This window comes from Natrix helvetica (assembly GCF_964273705.1).
Source record: "Natrix helvetica genome assembly, chromosome: 1".
NCBI lineage: Eukaryota > Metazoa > Chordata > Lepidosauria > Squamata > Natricidae > Natrix > Natrix helvetica.
The window spans coordinates 268525040-268545414 of record NC_138548.1 but is presented as its reverse complement, the minus strand read 5'-3'; the positions used below and the strand labels follow the sequence as shown (position 1 = coordinate 268545414).

General features: G+C 37.3%; 1 protein-coding gene across 5 annotated transcripts in view; it reads left to right on the top strand.

Moving 5' to 3' along the window:
• Window positions 1-20375, top strand: part of HTR4 (5-hydroxytryptamine receptor 4) — a 249538-nt gene that overhangs the window by 88079 nt on the left and 141084 nt on the right. For 4 of the 5 annotated variants that reach the window (XM_081935524.1, XM_081935520.1, XM_081935523.1 and 1 more), the window contains exon 4: window positions 18139-18264. In XM_081935524.1, the coding sequence (XP_081791650.1) occupies window positions 18139-18264 (126 nt within the window). Of the gene's footprint in view, window positions 1-10887; window positions 11021-18138; window positions 18265-20375 lie in introns of those variants that run through there. The other variant, XM_081935522.1, reaches the window with a different exon arrangement.

The following is a 20375-nucleotide window of genomic DNA, read 5'->3' as shown; positions in this document are numbered from 1 at the left end:
TGGAAAACATTATGACCTCCCCAGTCATCTCTCAGGTAATGCAGTTGGCAGTCGAGGCCTAGTGTCCTGGAAGGCTCTTTCAATTAAACTGCCTGCTCTCTTTATATAAACTATAACTCCGTTGTACGATGACAGAATTATATGTATACTGCATGTTTAAAAGAGTTGAATACATTGATGGAAGCCAGGTCTAACAGTGGCTGATAGGCTTGATGGCTTACTGGCATTTTAGAACTAGAAGCAGGATAGTTCTGAAAATTAGCCAGACAAGAACAGGAAACTATATTTTGGAGCAAGTACAGTTCTCAGCTGTGATTGTTAAAAATAGAAGGGTTGACCCAAAATGGTCAATGGGCTTTTAAAGTTTTCTCCCAATTAGTTAGACTAGCCTGATTGATCTGTGATATGGGTTGTACTTGGGATGCCCCCCAAATAGGGAATCTGAATCAGTTGTCCCAATTATTCCCCAAGCAAGAACCTGACCACATATATACATCCACATCTGACTCTCATCCCATGTCTTATGTTTAGGGAGAGAATTGGTACACAGTTTATGAAGCATTACATTGTCATTGTTTTATAAATCATGTTCTTGTCACTTTGATGCTTGCTGTGCTATTATTCCCACTGGAAAACACAGTGTTTGCCTGTTTTACCATAATTGCATTGTGATTAGGGACATAGGCTTACAGGAAGGATAGCAAAACCTGGCTATTGCATTGACTAATGCACTGAAATCTTCAAAGGCTATTTGCAACCTAGAGGTATCACCTGTGGGTTTGAAGAATTACAGATCAATAGAACCTCATGACAATTTTTTTGCAAAGGGAACTGCTTTCTTTTCTTTTTTAATTAATGATTTAGTAGCTTTCCTTAAAGAATTGGAGCACAGGAATTTAAAGATGTCCAAATGCTAAGACAGTAGCAACTGTTTAAGCATGAGCAGCTCCAACTAATGACCTGTTTCTTAACACCAGGAGAAACCCCTCAGTGATATGTCCAATTTTTTTTTATCAGTATGGATTTTTCTTATTGGCTTCTTTGTCCTCCTTACAAGAACTCCAGACATGCAGTTTACTTTCCATGCAACACAGAAATACTTACACTTCATCTATTCATCTACTGTATATATTTTAGTATAACAAACCTGGCTGTCAGGTACACAGCTGAGCTAAATGAATTCTGCTACTTGTTCTTGTTTTCTCTAAAGAAAAGAGAACTGATTTTTTTTTCTCTTAAGTCATCCATGTCTAGTTTTAAGATGGTATCTGACCACAACAGAAGTCTTGATGATTTCCAAAGAAACAGAATTTTGTGTGGCAGCTATATAAAGTTCAGACAAATCATATGCAATAGCGATTGCTACAGCAAATAACAGTCAGATTGTCTGTGTGCCAACTTGCCTGGTAAGAAATCTGTTCTGTGTAGTTTTCTCATTAGCAGTCTGGGTGTGTGACAAACAAACTGGCAGCCAGTTTAATATTTTCTGGCTGGAGTCTCAAATTTGAATTATGGGGAACAAAAGTAGTTCTCACTTCTAGCTATTGCTAATGGAAGATTTGGCAAGAGTGTGATATATGATGATTTCATATCTTTATGTCAAATTCCCACATTCAGTTTATAATGTTTACATTAGAAAAGACTGTCATCACATAATTCCGTCTTCCTCTCCATGATGATTTTATGGATGTTTAAAATGTAACCCACAAGTTTAAGGTAGTGTGACTCAGCCTGACATTCAGGTTAATCATGAGAATTACACAACAGTTGTTCTGAACTCAAGAGCGATATATAGAGGGGGCAAAAACATAGTTAGGATAGATTAGCAAAGCTAAGGGAATACGAAATGCTGCTAAATTATATTTGGGTTTGGGGAAATACCATCCCAAGAAAACATAAACTGAGATTTGAAAGAGGCACTTATAACAACAGAAAAAGAAAGGGAGAAAGGAGAAGAGAATGAAAGGAAGAGGAGGGAAAGAAGAAAGAGGTAAGGAGAGGAGGGTGGAAGGGAGGGAAAGAGAAGAAGAGAGGGTAGGAAGGGTAAGAGGAAGAGTAGGAGTAGGGAGAGGTAAGGGAAGAAGGAAGGGGAAGGAGAGGAGGGGGGAAGAAAGAGAAGGGAGGGAGGGAGAAAAGAAAGAGAAAATAAGATGGTGTTACAACAGGGGGAAGGGTTTGTAAATAAAGCAACCCAAAATGTATATCATAATCTATTTAATGGAATAACAAATGTATAAGATGACAAATGTAAAAAAGAATAAAAAATATATGAATGTATACTTAAAATGGTATGTAAGAAAATTATTATTATTATTAATAATAATAATAATAATAATAATAATAATAGTAGTAGTAGTAGTAGTAGTAGTAGTAGTAGTAGTAGTAGTAGTTAGATTAGGGCAATGAGAGGACAGACTCCAGACTGAAGGTAATAACAGCTCTTTATTATCAGACAAGTATGTACAATCCAGCAACTGTGAGGTCTGACAGCTCCCCTTTTATAGGGAGCTGTCAGGCCTCTCAACCAATCAGATCAAACCTAGGCTCCCACCTAAATGGAGGACTGGAGTGGAAACCACTGTAGCTTGTGTGGATAGCTAACAACAACAACAACAACAACAACAACAACAACAACAATATAACAGTTGTTCTGAACAATTATATAAAATGTTGATATAGAACTTTTCTTCTTAGGAAACATTAAGAACAGGAAACAATTTTGTCATCCAGATAGTATTTCCTTCTTCTTTGGAAAAGGTATTCAGATGCTGTGACCTGTCCATGCCCATTAAGAACAGAATCATACAGACTTTTTTTCCCCTGTGAAAGTCCATGAAAGTGAAAATTAGGCTTTGAAGAAGCAGGATAGAAAAATGTTGCTACTTTTGGGTATTGGTTGTCTAGGATTTTAGGGAACCCCATAGATAGAAACAAAAATCAGGCAAATGGATTATAGACAAAATAAGGTCAGCGTTCTCATTCAAGGCACAAATCAGCAGGCCCCAATTACCTAATTTTGGGCACATTATGCAAAGACTTAGCTTTCCTGAGAAGCCTATAATGATAGGAAATGTGGAAGGAAAGAGAAGAGGACAACCTTCAGCCAGGTTGATGGACCAATTCCTAGAGTAATGGGTTCACCACTGGAAAACCTGAAGGACCAGGCTGAAGGAAAAAAAATCTGCCATACATGGTTGCTAAGATGGCAGAAAATCAATCAGTCAGTCAGTCAGTCAATATTAATGTATAAGGCAGCTTTGGGAGACAGCAGGAAGAGCCACAATGTAGGCAATGGTCAGATGAGAGGTGGCTGGGCTTGCAGAAGGAATGGGGGGTGGGGTGGGGGACATATCTTTTTAGTTTCTTGCACTGTAAAGAGAGAGGAGCAGAGATGGGTTGCTCCCGGTTCAGCCCGGATCAGGCAAACCAGTAGTAGTGGTGGTGGGAGGTTCCACCCACTCGCCTGGACGCTTCTGCGCATGCCCATAAGTTTCTGCACATGCGTAGAAGCATTGCACGCACATACGAGTGAACTGGGAGTAAAAAATAAATAAAAACCCACCACAGAGAGGAGAGATGTATTTTCAGACTTGTAGCTAATACTTTTTGTCCGGACTACTTTGAAGAGCTGGCAGCAATCTTGCAATTCTGAAAGTTGATAGCAATAGCAATAACACTTAGATTTATATACCACTTTGTGGTGCTTTTACAGCCCTCTCTAAATGGTTTACAGAGTCAGCATATTGGCCCCAATGATCTGGGTCCTCATTTACCCACCTCGGAAGGATGGAAAGCTGAGTCAACCTTGAGTTAGTGAGACTTGAATTGCTGAACTGCAGCTAGCAGTTAGCTGAAGTAGTCTGAAGTACTGCATTCTAACCACTGCGCTACCTCAGCTCAGGGATAAGTTGTAACTGATAAGTTGCCTCTTATCTAACTGCTCTGAGGCTACAGCTTTTCTTCCTGTCTCTCAAGATCATTTCCACAACATACAATCAATTTCCTTATTTTGTAAAGCATTCAAGTATTAGTTCTAAGTGCCATCTCTTTTGTATGTGTGTGTGACATCATGGTGCATAAAAAAGGGATAGATATTGTACAGTGATGGTACAATATTGCTTTGGTTGTTCGTTATGCATTATCTCCTTATATTGTCTAAGTTTTCTTCCGTTTCTATGCTCTTCAATCTTCACTTAGGTCATGTAGATACTTTGGTTTTCAAAAATGTAGATTACATGAAATCTGAATGTTATATGAAAAGTAGTATTTAACAGTACAATGTTCATAGTTGTATTTTAAACATTAAATAAATCATTCTAGTATACAATTTAGTTTCCCATTAATCTATATACAGTACATTTGTAATACTTTTTGAAATACATTCACATCAAATAGTCTTATTATTTTTTCTTCTGTTCAATTGCATCCGATTCCTGGAGACTGCCTAGACCAGTTGCAGCACTTTTCTTGACAAGGTTTTTCAGAAGTGGTTTGCCATTGTCTTCTTCCTAGGTCAGAGAAAATGTAGGTAGCCCAAGATTACTCAGCTGGTTTTGTGCCTAAAGTGGGGCTAAAATTTATGGTTTCTTATTTTCTAGCATGATACATGAACCACTACAGCAAACTGCCTCTCTAGGCTTATTGTATGGACATAAAAATGAATCTGTAAAACCTCTCTTCTTCAGAATATTTCATTGTCAATTATTTGATAGTGCTTTCTGGCTAGTTTGTTTGTTTTTCATTAAAAAACCAAAGCTATATAATATGAAGTGGAAGTCTTCAGATGATTGCCTTTTACTGTTATTTTTCTTGTTCTCTTAATAGTGGTACATAAGTTTGCTATTAACTTGCAATCACTACAGACAAACTGTTGTGCAGTTTGATTAATTAAGTGCTGAGGGAAGTGTTGGGGAAGGCATCCTGATAAATTTAGTGCTATAAAACGTTACCTTAGAAACTGACAGGGAAATTCAACAATAAGCAATTACCAGTTCGATAATATTGTGGCACTGTCACTTAACATTACTAACCATCTGAAATGCATTCTTTGTTGACAGAGTTATATACATATTGCATAATTGAGTGAATTTGGTTTATATATTGGAAAACGTTTCTTTAAAAACCCACAACGTCTTAAATAAACATACAAACACTTCTGGAATTGTTCCTCACATGCCAATTAAGTACAATTTGCTATATGTTTCAATGTCCTTTGTATATTTGTATATTCTTTCATTCTTACAATAGCTTGCAAAAGTGAATTTGACTAAAGAAAAAGGAATGGCTAGGGTCAGGGACGTGCGGTCAGGGGAGGCAGGGGAGGCAGAGCCTCACCGCTCTCATCATGAAAATAAAAAAAAGGGAAAAGGGAAAAGGCCCTGAGGTGCTTTCGGCACACGTGGTCCGGGAATGGGACCACGTGTGCAGGAGGCTCCTCTAGGCTCAGCCTCCCTCCTGCACATGTGGTCCCATTCCCCGCCTTCCTGAGTCAACATGAAGGGGACCGCGGATCATGAGCCACGGTCCCGTGGAGCGCGCTCCGTGGTCCCCTTCATGTTGACTCAGGAGTCAGGAAGGAGGGGAATGGGACCACGTGTGCAGGAGGCTGAGGCAGCTTCAGCCTCCTGCACATGTGGTCTCATTCTCCGCCTTCCTGAGTCAACATGAAGGGGACCGCAGAGTGCGAGCCGTGAGACTGCGGAGCATGAGCTGTGGTCCCCTTCATGTTGACTCAGGAAGGCGGGGAATGGGACCATGTGTGCAGGAGGCTGAGGCAGCTTCAGCCTCCTGCACACGTGGTCCCATTTCCCACCTTCCTGAGTCAACATGAAGGGGACCGCGGCTCGCGCTGATGATGTCACCAGCCTCACCAGCCATAAACCTCACCGCACGTCACTGGCTAGGGTCACCTAGTCAGTTTTAAAGGCAGGTTGTTAATTTCCTAGTCAAAGGTTTATATCATATTCCAATGTTGTATCTACCCTAAAATATGGCTCAGACTCATTTTTGTTGTTGTTATGCTTATTATAGAATTTGGGTGGCTGCTGAAGCAACTCCTTGTTGAATGCTGTTTCTCATATGCAGGAACAAACACCAAGTAAGCTTCCTGTTTATCTTACAGGAATGTGAAGGAAATGTCAGATAAATTTAATATTCAAGAAGGGAAAGTAAAATTCTATTTAGTATGGACAGAAATAGCAGGATGCATATTAGTGAAGACACAAGAAGTTTCATTATCATGTTTCATTCAAATGCTAAGAAACTAAGGAATGTTCTACGAATCCAGAAAATTATTTCTAGGTTAACAAATCCCCACAGTTGGTAAGAAATGAAGAGCAATGATAAATTAAATGAAAGAATTTATTTGTTGTTAATGTTAACCAAGGATCTAACTTCTATTGCAGGGGTGTCAAACTTGCGACCCAGAGGGCGGATATGTCATATGCTTGCTTCGTCCCCGTCTGGTTTAACGAAGGGTAAAAAAAGTCCCTGTACGTCACATGATGCTGCAGGTTTGACACCCCTGTTCTAATGACAACTTTATATGTGGAAGGAGAAAAGGTATAGCATGAATGACTATGGAAATTCTCAGTTCATTCAGGTCATGGTTATCCCAAAGGTGCTTTTTTTCAAAAGGCAACTGGACTTTGTTTTTCCTTGAAGATGTTTCACTTTTCAAACTGAAGAAGCTCCTTGGATGAAAAGTGAAATGTTTTCAAGAAAAAACAAAGTCCAGTTGCCTTTGGGTATAGTCCAGTTCACAGCAACATAGTACTTCAATCATGAATAGCCATCATAACAATAATTATACTCCAGTTTGTTATGGCAAGAACTCATTGGGAATATTTTGTTCAATTAGAACTACCACATTTTAGAAGGTTATTAAAAAATGAAGGGAAGAAAAACTTTTTAACAATATGAATTCTTAAACAATGGAATAGACTTGGGATTTGATGGGCTGTCTCTCATTGGAATTATTTAAGTAAGTTCTTCACCACTTAGTCCCGCCATGTCACTTTGTCTAAGTGAGACAAAGAAGAAAGGCAGAGAAGGACACTTCTAAAAGAAGTACTGTTGCAATGCCAAATGTTTTTTACCCATTAAGGTAAAATGGGTAAAGGTATAAAGCCCAAAAGCATTGTTGCATATAGGAATAATGCTGAAGGCTGAAAGTTTGCTTCACAGCTTTATATGACATCCATTTTATTATGTTTAGTTAAATGAATCTAAAAATAATAGAATCAGATGAACACAAACACTGATGACAGTAAAAGAGATATCCACAGACAGTTGTAGCTACAATATTATAGGCTCCAAGAATAGCTAGTTTACAAATTCCCTTGCAGTTCTGTGCTCTTGTTTCTGTCTACCTCACTCTCTGCCTCATTTTCAGGAGTTGATTTTACATAAAGCACAATACTTTGATTAAAAATGTGTGGTATGTAAAAATACAATATTTTTTCTGGGCAATAATAGCAAAACAACAAATATTATTGATGGTTATCAATATCTAGCTGGAGAAGAAGACAAATGATACCTACTGAAGAATGCTAGAATTTATTTGGGTTGCTGTACATCTAGATTTTCTTAACAATTTTATTTTCTCTGCTGACACTATGGTTCCCAACTTTTCGGTCCATGCAGCATACAGAAGGAAATCAGAACACGTGTGTTTCCCAGCTATAGTCTGTGGCAATGTCATTCTTGCTGTCACTTACGTAGAAGAGAAAGAGCGGCCAGAAAGCACATAAATACATGCTTTATTGAAATTGGTGTCTCTCAATTTCATACCACTATTGCTCAAAGAGTTTTGATTTTGAAACATGGCTTCAGGCCCACTTGATTCTGAGGAAAGCATCCAAAGGTAACTAATTGAATGAGCCACCAATAGTTTCACTGTGAGAAGGTAGCAAAAAAGACATTTTGTGCAGTGTGCCATTCACAGAACATTATATGATTAACCTCATTTCTAGAATATGCACTTTTTGGAACTATAAAAATAATTAGAAAAATTGTAACCCTAAATTGAGAACTTGAGCATTTGATCTTAAACTAGCTGTCTTTTGTCCTACATAAAATGTGAATTATAAAAATAGTTGATCCTCATCTGGATCTTTCTCAGTTATACAGTATAAACCACTCTCAATGATAGAAACATGCTATAAATAACCACACAAACACACAGAGAATGAAGATGGGATGAAAGGAATGATTAGCTGCACTGAGAAATGAATGAAGAAGAGGGGGAACAGAAAGCTGCGTGATGATTTTGGGAGAAGAAGGGAAAGATAAATCAATAAGAAAGTTGTTACATACAGAGTTAAATTCCTCAGGCCGTGTCTGTCACACAGCAGCTAATTTTTAATGGATCTTCAAAAACACCCACACTTTTCAGCACTGCTGTCTGAAGCTTTTGCTCTTCTTGTTCATTCCTTTGTTTTTAACAGCTTCTTCTGTTCTCACAGTGAAAGGTAAAATAACCCCTCTCCAATTAAAAAAACTAGCTATTTTTTAAGGGAAAAAAAACCTTTGCATCAACACAATAACTCCATTATCAGTCCTTAGATCCTCAAAAATACAGTGTGTCAAATGCTGAAACAGGGAGTGTTAATTATTTATTTTAAAATACTCCACAAACTACAATAACTTCACTGACATACTGAGAGAGAAGAGAGCAGAAAGATGATGTCCAGATAAAGTAATAAACTTTCAAAAAATATCTTGCTTTCAAGAAAACTCAAAATAATTTTATCCATTTGGCTCTTACATTTGTCTAGTTGCTTATTTTTTGGTATTGGAAGAAGATTAATGAGAACTATGTCATAGCTCTAATAGTACCTGACTTTCTCACAATGCTCCAAGCAAGCAATTAACTGATAAAAAAAACACTGAAATAGCATTGCCCTGTAATACAGACCTTTCAGGAACTAGATTTAAATTTTAATCTAATGTAAAGCAAAGGTCTGTATGTCCTCCTCTGTTTTTGAAATGAAATATGATTTTCATAAAGAGTATGAATACTAATTACATTTTCTTTTTCGAACTTTGTTTTGTTTGTTTTGGGTATTTCCTGCTTTCTTTGGTTTCGCTATTTCATTCTGATTTTTTTCCCTCTTTTGAACTTGTCTCTAGATAGAATCTTTTAAAATTTAAAGTGTCTGCATTGTCCCTACAGTTGTACCTAGACACCTTATTGAGTACACATTTGTCTTTTATGCTGAAATGAAATTGCATCATATGCATATAAAAATAAGCTGACTTATTTAGCCTTAGTGCCTTTCAGGTTCTGCCATTAAGAAAACGATTATAAGTAGAATGGCTTATGTATCATGCACTAGATGTGGAAATATGCAGAGAAACACTTCAGTCATGGGATCTGGATGGTATGCATATCAAAACTAGGACATCACACTCCTATAAAGTATCTTTACCTACTGTGTATTAAGAAATCTAGTGATGCAGACAGGAAATCTATGACTTTAGGCCTATTTGTCTCTTAATACCTCCATGGGTGTAGTTTAGATCAACAAATAATTATACATGATTTTTTTTATTTGGAATATACAATACTGTACCACTGCAGAGTTGCACATGCAGTTATTATAAAGAACTTAAAAATAAATCATGGCTGCCTGAAATGGCCATTCAGGCAGAGAGGAAATTAAAACTGAAACTCACTTGGTATTGGGAAATTAAACTGGTGTCTCTGAACTTTAATGAAGGCTTCCATGCCTGCACTAAATAATCTACATTCTTTCACAGCTTCATAAATCTGCATACGGTGAACTGATTTTCTTTTAAAGGAAATCTGAGAAATATGAATGATGTTTCATTTCCGTCACAATTGGAGTACTTTAGATACCTCATGCTAAAGCTATGAATAAAGTCTCACAATCTAATCTACAGCCCTAGGATACCTCGAAGGTCTCCCATCTATATATTAGCAGTTTCAAAATTTGCAAAATATGTTGGGAACATGAATGATTTAGTGAAATGAGTTCCCAAATGCAGTTTCCCCTCAAGGTAGGTCAGCAAGTATATTCCTTGTGCATCAGCCTGTCTAGAACTGTAGAGAACAATGGGGAAAGAGAATGTTAGATATTTCCAAAATAGGAAAGTTATTTTATAGTCTTTGTTTGACATAACCCATATCAGATATGCTCTAACTTTGTGCTTCTCTATTCCTGTTACTTAGGATATTATCATGATGCTAGTGTCACAGCACCAAACCCAATGGAAATTAATAGTCAGATTTTTAAAATAATATAATAATCTAAAAATTGGGTTTCTATGTGGCTTCAAAATAATGTAGGATGGAGGTTCATCCATCCTACATGGAGGTCCAAGTAGTTCTGGGTACTGCATTTTTTGGAGTATGACACACCTTTTTCCCCTCAAAAAAGAGGCTGAAAATCTGGGTACATGCTATATACTGAATACAGCATTTTTTGCCTCCTGAAATCCCGCCGCCTTCACCAAAATGACTGTGTATTGTCTTTAGAAATCAGCGAAAAATGAGCCATTTTTTGTTCAATTTTGCCCCCCAGCCGCAGGAGTACCCTACAAGCCTCCTAAAGGCTATTCATACCCTTTTTTTAAAAAAAAAATGGGCCCGTTTTCATGAAAAAGAGGCCATTTTGGGGAGGTCTTTAGAGTCCAAAAACTTTTTTTTAAATTTACCTCTTCAAAATCTTGGTGCGTCTTATATTCCAGTGTGTCTTATACTCCAAAAATACAGTACTTGGTTTTCACATGTTCAGTCACTGTTGCACAAGCTGTACTGACTCCTGGTTTCCTTCCTGGTGCAATTTAAGGTGCTGGCTATCAACTACAGTGGGACCTCAGCTGCCAACCATAATCCGTTCTAGGACTTTGGTCGGCACCCAATTTGGTCATGACCAGAAGCAAGATAAACTCCACATGCGTGTGCACACAAAAAGTGGCGTGGAAGGGGAAATTGCCACGGCAGGGAAAATTGCCTTGGCTGTACTTATTCAGCACCTGAGGATGTGTTCATGATGTGAGTGAAACATTTAGCAGATTTTTCGTTGGTACCCGAATTGTTCGTTGTCTGAGCCATTCGGGACCCGAGATCCCACTGTAAATTGCATGGGGCAAGGTTATCTATGACAATGCCTGTCCCTGAGGGCATATGCCCATCCCATCAGGTCAGATAAGATAGACATCTGCCAGGTTCCTTCCTTAAAGGTATCATCTGCAAGAACCTTGGAGATATTCCCTTTTTGTTGTTGTTGTCACCCTGATTCTTTGAAACAATCCACCCCTAATATTCAGAGGTAACCCATTGTTTTAGAGAGCTGTTCCAAAGAATCAGTAGAGCAGCAGAAAAAGCTTTTCACCCATACTTTTGTTTGGAATAAAATGAGCTCACTGTCCGGTTCAAAAAACTAAGAAAGACACACTGAATTGATATGGAGATATGGAGATTCTCAATCATCCAGGTCATAGTTGTCCCAAATGTGCTTTTTAAAGAGGCAACTGGACTTTCTGGTTTTTCTTTTCTTTGAAGACATTTCATCCAAGAAGCTGAAGAAGTGAAACGTCATCAAAGAAATGAAAAACCAGGAAGTCTAGTTGCCTCTTGAAAAAGCACCTTTGGGACACACATTGAGTGTCTTCTAAGCAGTTCCATTTATTGTTTCTCACTTCCGTGCAGAAATATTTTTTTTAATCTTTTATTTATTCTGTTTTTATTTAATATTATTGTGAGCCCCCTAAAATTATCTTGAATAAGGTAGACAGCTATCATCATCATTCTACCAAATGTTCTTTTTCACCAAAGATAGAAACCTTCCCCAAATTAGTATTTATTGAATTTGCATTCATTTCTCCTATCTGAAAAGAGTGACCAGGGCAACTTCTAGTAACAGCATAAAATAAGAAATCAAGTTTAAAAGCATAGAATTAAGAAATTAATTAAAAATTAAAGCAATCAAATTATCAATCGTCATTGTTTTTAGAGCAGGGATACTTTCTAAAACCATTTTAAAACTTTTTCTTTTAAAAGATGACTTTTAAATTTGAGTCCCTAGAAGTGGAAGATTTTTTTTTAAATGTCATATTATGTAGAGCTAATTTTATAAGTGTAATTATGAAACTCATTGATGTAAAAACAGGAAGAGAGAAAACTGGGGAGCCAAACTGTGCCTACTTAGTTATACCCAGCTCAAGATATTTTGTTCACCACAGAATCAAACCAACTTGGTTCATGAACTGACCAAAATGCAATGACCCAAAGTCTGGGGCAGGCATTGACAGTAATTATAGCAAAGACTAGAAACTGTTCAGATTGTAGCAGGCAGCCTGATAGTCTCTGGTGTATTACTTGCTGAAGCCATAATTGCATTTTAGTTGAGTTAAAGTATGCTCGGTGGGACAGAACTGCCTAATTAAGTGTACTATTTCCCTGGATGCAGCCATTTGTCATTTTATTTGAAGTTCTGCTACTGACTTACCCATAGAAGATGACATCTCTCTTGGATAAAATATTCATTTTACTTTATCATAATTTATTCTATGGATTACAGGACACAAATAGATGGAGGATAGTAGATGAAGTTGTTAACAGAAAGGCCAACTCAATGGAAAGGCCTGGTAATTGAGATTCAGGATAGCAATAGCAATAGTCTTATATACTGCCCATGGTGCTTTACAGCCCTCTCTAAGCGGTTTACAGAGTCAGCCTATGCCCCCTAATAAACTGGGTCCTCATTTTACTGACCTCAGAAGGATGGAAGGATGGGTCAACTTGAGCCGGTCAGGATTGAACTGCCAAACTGCAGTCAGGCAACAGTCAGCAGAATTAGCCTGCACTACTGCATGCTAACCACTGCATTACCACAGATGGTCTTTGAGTCTCCACAATTTAATCCTACATGCACTGAATGAAGAGGACAGTCTTTTTGCTAAACATCCCCTGTTATATTAGAGGATTAAAACTCTTCAAGTGTTTCTGAAAAGTAAAATACTATCAGTGGTAGATAATATTCCACCAAACTTTGCCTGATTACAATTGGAAGAAAACCAATGGTAGTATTTTCCCTAAAAATCTCTTTTAAGAACTTTGAGCTTAGGTCTTGTTGAACTTGTTGATCCAAAAAGTTCCATAAGCAGTATTGATGTGCTATTTGCATGGGTAAAGTAACCATATGGAAAGGAGCCATACAGAAATCCTGTCTTTAAAGCCATTCTGCTCTGCACTTTTGCCATGTATAACATCTGAATTGGAAAGCCTTTTCCGATTGTAGAGACTTAGCCCAGAATTGGGAGCGCTATTTATATATAATGCAAAATTGTGAGAGGAATTCCTCCATAAAGTCAGGAAATTTAATTGTTAGTGGGACTGATAATGACAAGGTTTAGGTGGGACTTAAATCATAAGGCAGTAACAGAGTTGGAAGGGATATTGGAGCTCATTTAGTCCAACCCCCTGTTTTTGCAGGAGACGTATACTATTTCTGATAAATAGCAGTCCAGTCTCTTCTTAAAAAGCCTGCAGTGATGGGACACCCACAATTTCCGAAGGCAATTCATTTCACTGGTTGATTGTTCTCACTGTCAGTAATTTTCTCCAACCTAGAATTTCAGCAAAGACTGATGAACTTAGGCAAGTTACAGTATGTACTCATTACAAAAAAACCCACAAATATTTAGAAGGAAAACCTGCCTGAATAGATCAGAAGCATCAGTGTGACTTCTTCCCCTCCCTTCTTGATTCTCCTTCAGTGTCACGCTAGGTTTCTCTCCTTGTTAGTTTCCACCCATCGTTTCTTGTTCTGCCTACGGGTGGTTTGGTAAATAGGTTGGCCCCCTCTTCCTTGTGGCAGCCCTTCAAACACTGAAAAACTGCCCAAGCATTCCATCTATAAATAGAGGAGACTTATGAATAGAAGCCACCAAATGGTGATGGGTTATTAAAGTGGACCAAAACCCTGAAGAAGTACAAAAACATTTTATCCTGAAAATTTGTAGTAGAATAATAATTTTTTAAAAACCCAAAATCTTGCTATGCACCCTCAGCATGAGCGTGGGAGTTTACACATGGGGAGATTAGTGAAGAATGCCAAGAGTATATGTCCCAGGCAGAATCATCCAAGACATTAAAATTGTACCAACTGCCCAGCTAAAGCAAGCAGGCACTTATGTTGGCAGCAGCAACATAGGAAGATACAGGATGTTCATGATTATCTGGTTAACCGTGACAAAAGATTCATTTCATGGTATATGGGAGAAAATAATGGTAAACCATTTCTATATGCTACCAAGAAGACCACATGGAAAAAAGTTATACCATGATTGTTGATATAATGTCAAATGATGGACTCCTAAGGTCAGATGGCACTCAATATGTTACTGCGGAACATTTGGAGTACTAACGATATTTATAATGAAGCTATAATAAAAGTCTTTGGAAAGTCAAGTTGCTGATGTTGCCATGCAGAAAAAGAAAACCTGAAGCTGCCAAGATAGAATTACAGTGGTACCATGTAATGTAAGAAGCATGAACAAAGGAAAGCTTAAGACAATGTAAGACAAAATGTATCAACCATATATTGACATTTTACACATCAGAAGATTGCAGTGAATTGGATTGGCACATCAGATTTATCAGTTAAAAGATCATACTGTTTACTACTTAGGACATAAAGAACAAAGAGGGAATGATGTTGTTTACATAGTCAGGAAGTCTACAAAAAAAAAAAAAACAGTACTGGGACACAAAATAGTCAAAGCTTGAATAATAGCAATTAGATTTTGTGGACAACCCATTTAGTGTGATATTCATCCAAATTTATGTTCACCAGGTTAATGTGTTTTATGGTCTAGTTCAGTCTGAACTCAAAAGAACATTCAAACAAGTTACAGTATGTCGCTTGGAGTTGGAGATTGTAATGCCAAAAATTGTCATAAAAAGGAGGAAAACATAATTCAGCTGTATGACCTAAGAAACAGAAATGAGAATGGCTTATCAGTTCTTGTCAACTCCATGATTTTGCAGTGGAACAATATCCCCCTTAAGACCCACCCCTTCAGTTATTTCAGAAGATTTTGAAGATCTGGCTTTGCTCCAGTGATAGGATTCAGCTAGCTCGCACCTATTCGGGAGAACCGGTTGTTAACTTTCTAAACAGTTTGGAGAACCGGTTGTTGGAAGAAAATCTCCTTTTGTTTTTTTCCACTTTACAAGGCTAATCCTGTAAGGAAGGCAGGAAGGAAACATTCTGGTGTTGTTTCTAGCTTAATCTTTATTGCCCTGCTGACAGAAACTGGCCCATCGACGTGAGTGATGTTGAGTTGGCCATGCCCACACAGTCACATGATCACCAAGCCAGGCTACCCAGCTGGTCATTAGGGCAGAAAATTGGTTGTTAAATTATTTGAATCCCACCACTGCTTTGCTCCCAGGCCTAACATTAGGATAGAAGTTCATGATAATTACTGATTTCTTGCTAAGTTTTGTTTTTTTCTGGACAAATATACTTTTTTCTGTTTTATTGTTTCCTGTCCTTGAAGGTAAACTATTCAGAATCATCTAGGACTCAGACAGTGTCTCCCAATGCAATAAATGAATAAATAAATAGATAATAAATTCTTCCAACAGCAAACATCATCTATCTACATGGCCATTACCAGATGGATTAGATAGAAATCAATTTGATTTTTTTTATTGGTACAGAGAAAAGGAAGAACTCAATTATCACACCAAAGGCATGACTGGGCCTGACTCTGGAATATATCACAAACTGCTCAAGTAAGAAAATAAAAACAGCCGAAGGAAGCTAACCAGTTTTCATGATACCATCATGAGCACATACTCATTTTCATGATTTCATTTTTTAAAATTATGTGTAAAGTTCTTACATGCATTACCTACTAATATATACAATTTAAACAATCTAAATTATAGAAAACCCATATACTATACTTTAAATTCAGGGTCCTTTGTAGCTGTGCGGGTAATGAAATCTGGATTTCCCAGATTCAAAGATAATATTTTCAAATATGCTACACTTGTTTTTATATAGGGTAGGATTTTGCTTCCATTTTTAACTCTTAGGAAATTGATTTAAATTATAACTTGTGGAACCTAAGCTCCTTTCTGGAAAATAATCTATTACAATGCAGGCTTGCATAAAGAGCCGGTGTAAGTTGAGTTGCTGCTGAAAATTCAACTTATGTAATTTTGTATTAGGAAAGAAATAATAGAAATAATGTACCATATTTCAAAATGAACTGTTTAAATTCCTTTACTCTAACAGTGAGAAAAAAACATTCACATTTTTGCAACCAAATATAGACTATTAAAATAAGGTTCAGTGAATTGCTACTGTGTAAATTTGTCATTATCAATTTATGAACAGATGACAGAACACTTGTAAGAACCCAATATTTTACGAAGGAGAGGTGAAGGTTATTCCATCCCAAAGAGTATGATCACTTAATAATGGTTGAATTCAAATATTAATTGAAGTACTGTATAATGGTTCATCTCAGAATTATAACAGGCTATAATTAACTTTTTTATCTGATTCAACATTGTCTATAATAATTCATTAATGCACACTCAATTATGGTTTAATATGCTCCAATTTCTTCCTAGTTAAAGATTCAGTAATTAATGCAATTAGGAATTGCACCTACTTTCCCAGAAAGTCAGGTTGGTTCTTTCTGGACATTCTTTCATGGCAAGGTGACTTCCTTTACACAACAGGTGCCATTTTTTTCTTTTTGCTTATCCAAGCAAACAACATTGAAGACTGTTGTTATGATGGAAAAGACAAGTATAGTTGGAATCCCATTCTGCCTTGGCTATAAGGGATCCAAGACTGTCAAGTTGAATCTCTTGCTTCAAAGATTTCTATTTTCCTGACTTCAACCGAATGTTCATACCCCAGAACCACAACACGGATGTACTGTATCACATAAATATACTGCTACAGGGACTCTCATTTTAATAACACATTTCAAGAAAGCTATGGAAATCTTGGGGAAGAATATTGAAGCTTAATCCATAAACAAACAAACAAATAAACAAAAACAGAGATGCATGTGATCAGTTGAGCAGAAGGAGGATTTCAACCTGTATGGGGTAGAATGGTATTTCTCTTACATGCAAATTTGTAGTTGTTCTAATGTAACCATTAACATGAATGCCCAGAGTGTGACTAAGACAGATATTCCCATTCCTGGAAAATGCTTGTGTAGGTATGGTTTAGTCATGCTGGCCACATGACCACGGAGACGTCTTCGGACAGTGCTGACTCTTTGGCTTTGAAACAGAAATGAGCACTGGCCACTAGGACTAGCACATATGTGCGAGGGGAATCTTTACCTTTAGGCATGATAATCACAACAGGTTTTCTGTAATATATTTCTGCATATGGCTTCCTTTTGAAGAGAGTTCATATAAAACATTGAATTGTTGAAACATTTGGACTGATTTGAGAGATTTGTTTTGGAACCCTATCCAACATGTTGGTAATGACCTTGACTAGGGTACAACTTTATTTTATTTCTGTATAATCTCCTATTATCAGATTCTTGCTAGTTGTCCCAGCACCACAAGAAATGGATGGGGGGAAAATGAAATTTTATTTGTGGTTAGTGTGCTTGTTCTGATTGATGTAGAGATTGACTGAGAGAATTCTAGGTGCAAACTAAGTAGAAAATTATCTTACAGTAATTTTCCAGCCCAGATAACATTATGATATAGGTACTTTCAGTTCTACATTTTTGGTCAAAAAGTTGCATATCTGTTTAAATAAAACCTGTTTTAAGAAATCAAGGCATATAAATTTTATTCTGGGTAATTAATTAATTGAAGAGCAATTTTGAATATAGGTTGAAAAATTAATTACAAAACATGTCTTTAAAATTTGTTCTGAAGTTTTAAACTACAAAATGGGAGTGGTGTTAGGGATTGGTCACTTACCCTGTAAGTAGACCAGTTTCCTTGTAAATTATGTTTATTTACAACCAATGGTTTTAGAAATTAGTGTGGTTTCTGCAGATGAAGAAGCTAAATAATGTACAGAAACTCAGAATAAACAAACCAATTTGGTACTGCCTATTTATATGTATTCTTGGGTGTTTACATCTGTATCTTTTTTTTAACAGCTCAACTGAAGGATTTGGTGTGGCAGAGAAGATTACACTGCTCACTTTTATTTCAGCAGTTATTCTTATGGCTATCCTGGGGAATCTACTGGTGATGGTTGCTGTATGCAGGGACAGGCAATTGAGGTGAGTCCTTGCATATGTTAGCGTCAATCTCTTCGCTTCAAAGAGATTCACAAAAAGTGAAATAAAAAGATGAAAAACAACACTGAATGCCAACAGTATGATAAAGAACATTCTGCTTCCCACTCATGCCTGGCTGTTAGGGTCATATCAAATTTCAGATGTTTGCAGTGTGTTTGAGATTGGAATATATGTAGCTGGTCTGTAAATGTCTAGCATTTACAATTCTATTTTGAAAATGGTTTTTATTGAAGATTTTTAACAGTAATAAAAATTAATACAAAATGAAATGAATGAAAGAGAAAGAATGGAAAAAATATAGAGAAAAGAAAATTCAGAAAAGAAATAAAGAAAAGAAAAAGAATGAAAATATTTAAAGAGTGACTTCCAAGCTTCTTTACATTAAGTACCAGCAAGCGTGACATCCTTCTGCCCCCTTTGAAATTACTTTACATATATCACTTCTTTCCATTTCAATCCGCAATCCAAAAATCGGTGAAAATCCTTTGTAGTTTCAGCAAAAAGCTCATAAAAGATTTCCAATATTATATAAAAATATTCATTACCTTCATCCCTCATCAAATAAGTCAATTTTATATTATTTGCTCTTACATAGTATTCTGACATTGTTAATCCTTAATTTGATATTGAAATATTGTTCTTCAGTAGGGATATTCTCCATCCATATATCTTATCCTTTTTGCCTTCTCCTCCTCCATCATGCTATTATTTCAAATTTTACTAGACCATTAAACCATTTAAATTCTTGGTAAGCTTTTTGTCAGGGCACAGTCTCTGTTCAAAGGGGTCCTTTTGGTATCTTTCTTCAATAATGGCTATTGAAAGGATGAAGCACTTCTGAATTTTGGGATCATTATGTGGGTAGTTAGCTGGTTGAAGAAGATGTGCAGAATGGCTCAAGAAGGTGTTTCTTGGTAGAACTGTGTTATGTATTGTAGTTTTCCCTCTGGTCCATTTCACTAGGGGGCGCTGTACTAGTTCCTGATTGGTTACCTGTTTGACAGCCGGCATATATAAAGAGCTGTCAAACAGGGCTCAGCTGTTGCCAGTTAGCTGAGACGCGCGAAATGTGAAGTGCCGCGTTTGGCAACCTGTCAGAATTAAACTGTTAGCTAACTTGAAGTCCTGGCTCACCTCCATTTGTCCACCCGCATTCTCCCATCTAGAACAAACTGGAAAGTCTGTTTGAAGTTCTAAATCTATGGCCTGCTGTTTGAGATCAGCTTGTGTGCATTCATAACCCATCAAAGTGATAATAGGCCATGAAAAGCCATAGAGTTTTAGTTTGGCATATATTGCTTGGCACAAGTAAGGCCACACTTGGAATACTGCATTCAGTTTTGGTCGCCATGATGTAGAAAAGATGTGGAGACTCTAGAAAGAGTGCAGAGAAGAGCAACAAAGATGATTAGGGGACCGGAGACTAAAACATATGAAGAATGGTTGCAGAAACTGGGTATGTCTAGTTTAATGAAAAGAAGGACTAGGGGAGACATGATAGCAGTGTTCCAATATCTCAGGGGTTGCTACAAAAAAGAGGGAGTCAAACTACCGTCTTTCCCTGAAAATAAGTCAGGGTCTTATTTTCTCTTGACCCTGGAAATAAGCGCTTGGTCTTATTTTCAGAGAGGTTGTGTTATTTTTGAGGTGTAGGAGGCCGCGAGCATGGTCACCTCATGGCTGCTGCTGTGTTGTAATATTTTCAGGGAGGGCTTATTTTCGGGGGAGGGCTTATTTTAGTGCATGTGCTCAAAAAGCCCGATTGGGCTCATTATCCAGGGAGGTCTTATTTTCAGGGAAACAGGGTATTCTCCAAGGCACCTGAGGGTAGAACAAGAAGCAATGAGTGGAAACTAATCAAGAAGAGAAGCAACTTAGAACTGAGGAGAAATTTTCTGACTGTTAGAACAATTAATCAGTGGAACAGAAGTTGCCTCCAGAAGTTGTGAATGCCCCAACACTGGAAGTCTTTAAGAAGAGGTTGGATAGCCATTTGTCTGAAACGGTATAGGGTTTCCTGCCTAGGCAGGGGGTTGGACTAGAAGACCTCGAAGGTCCCTTCCAACTCTGCTATTGTATTGTATTGTACCAGG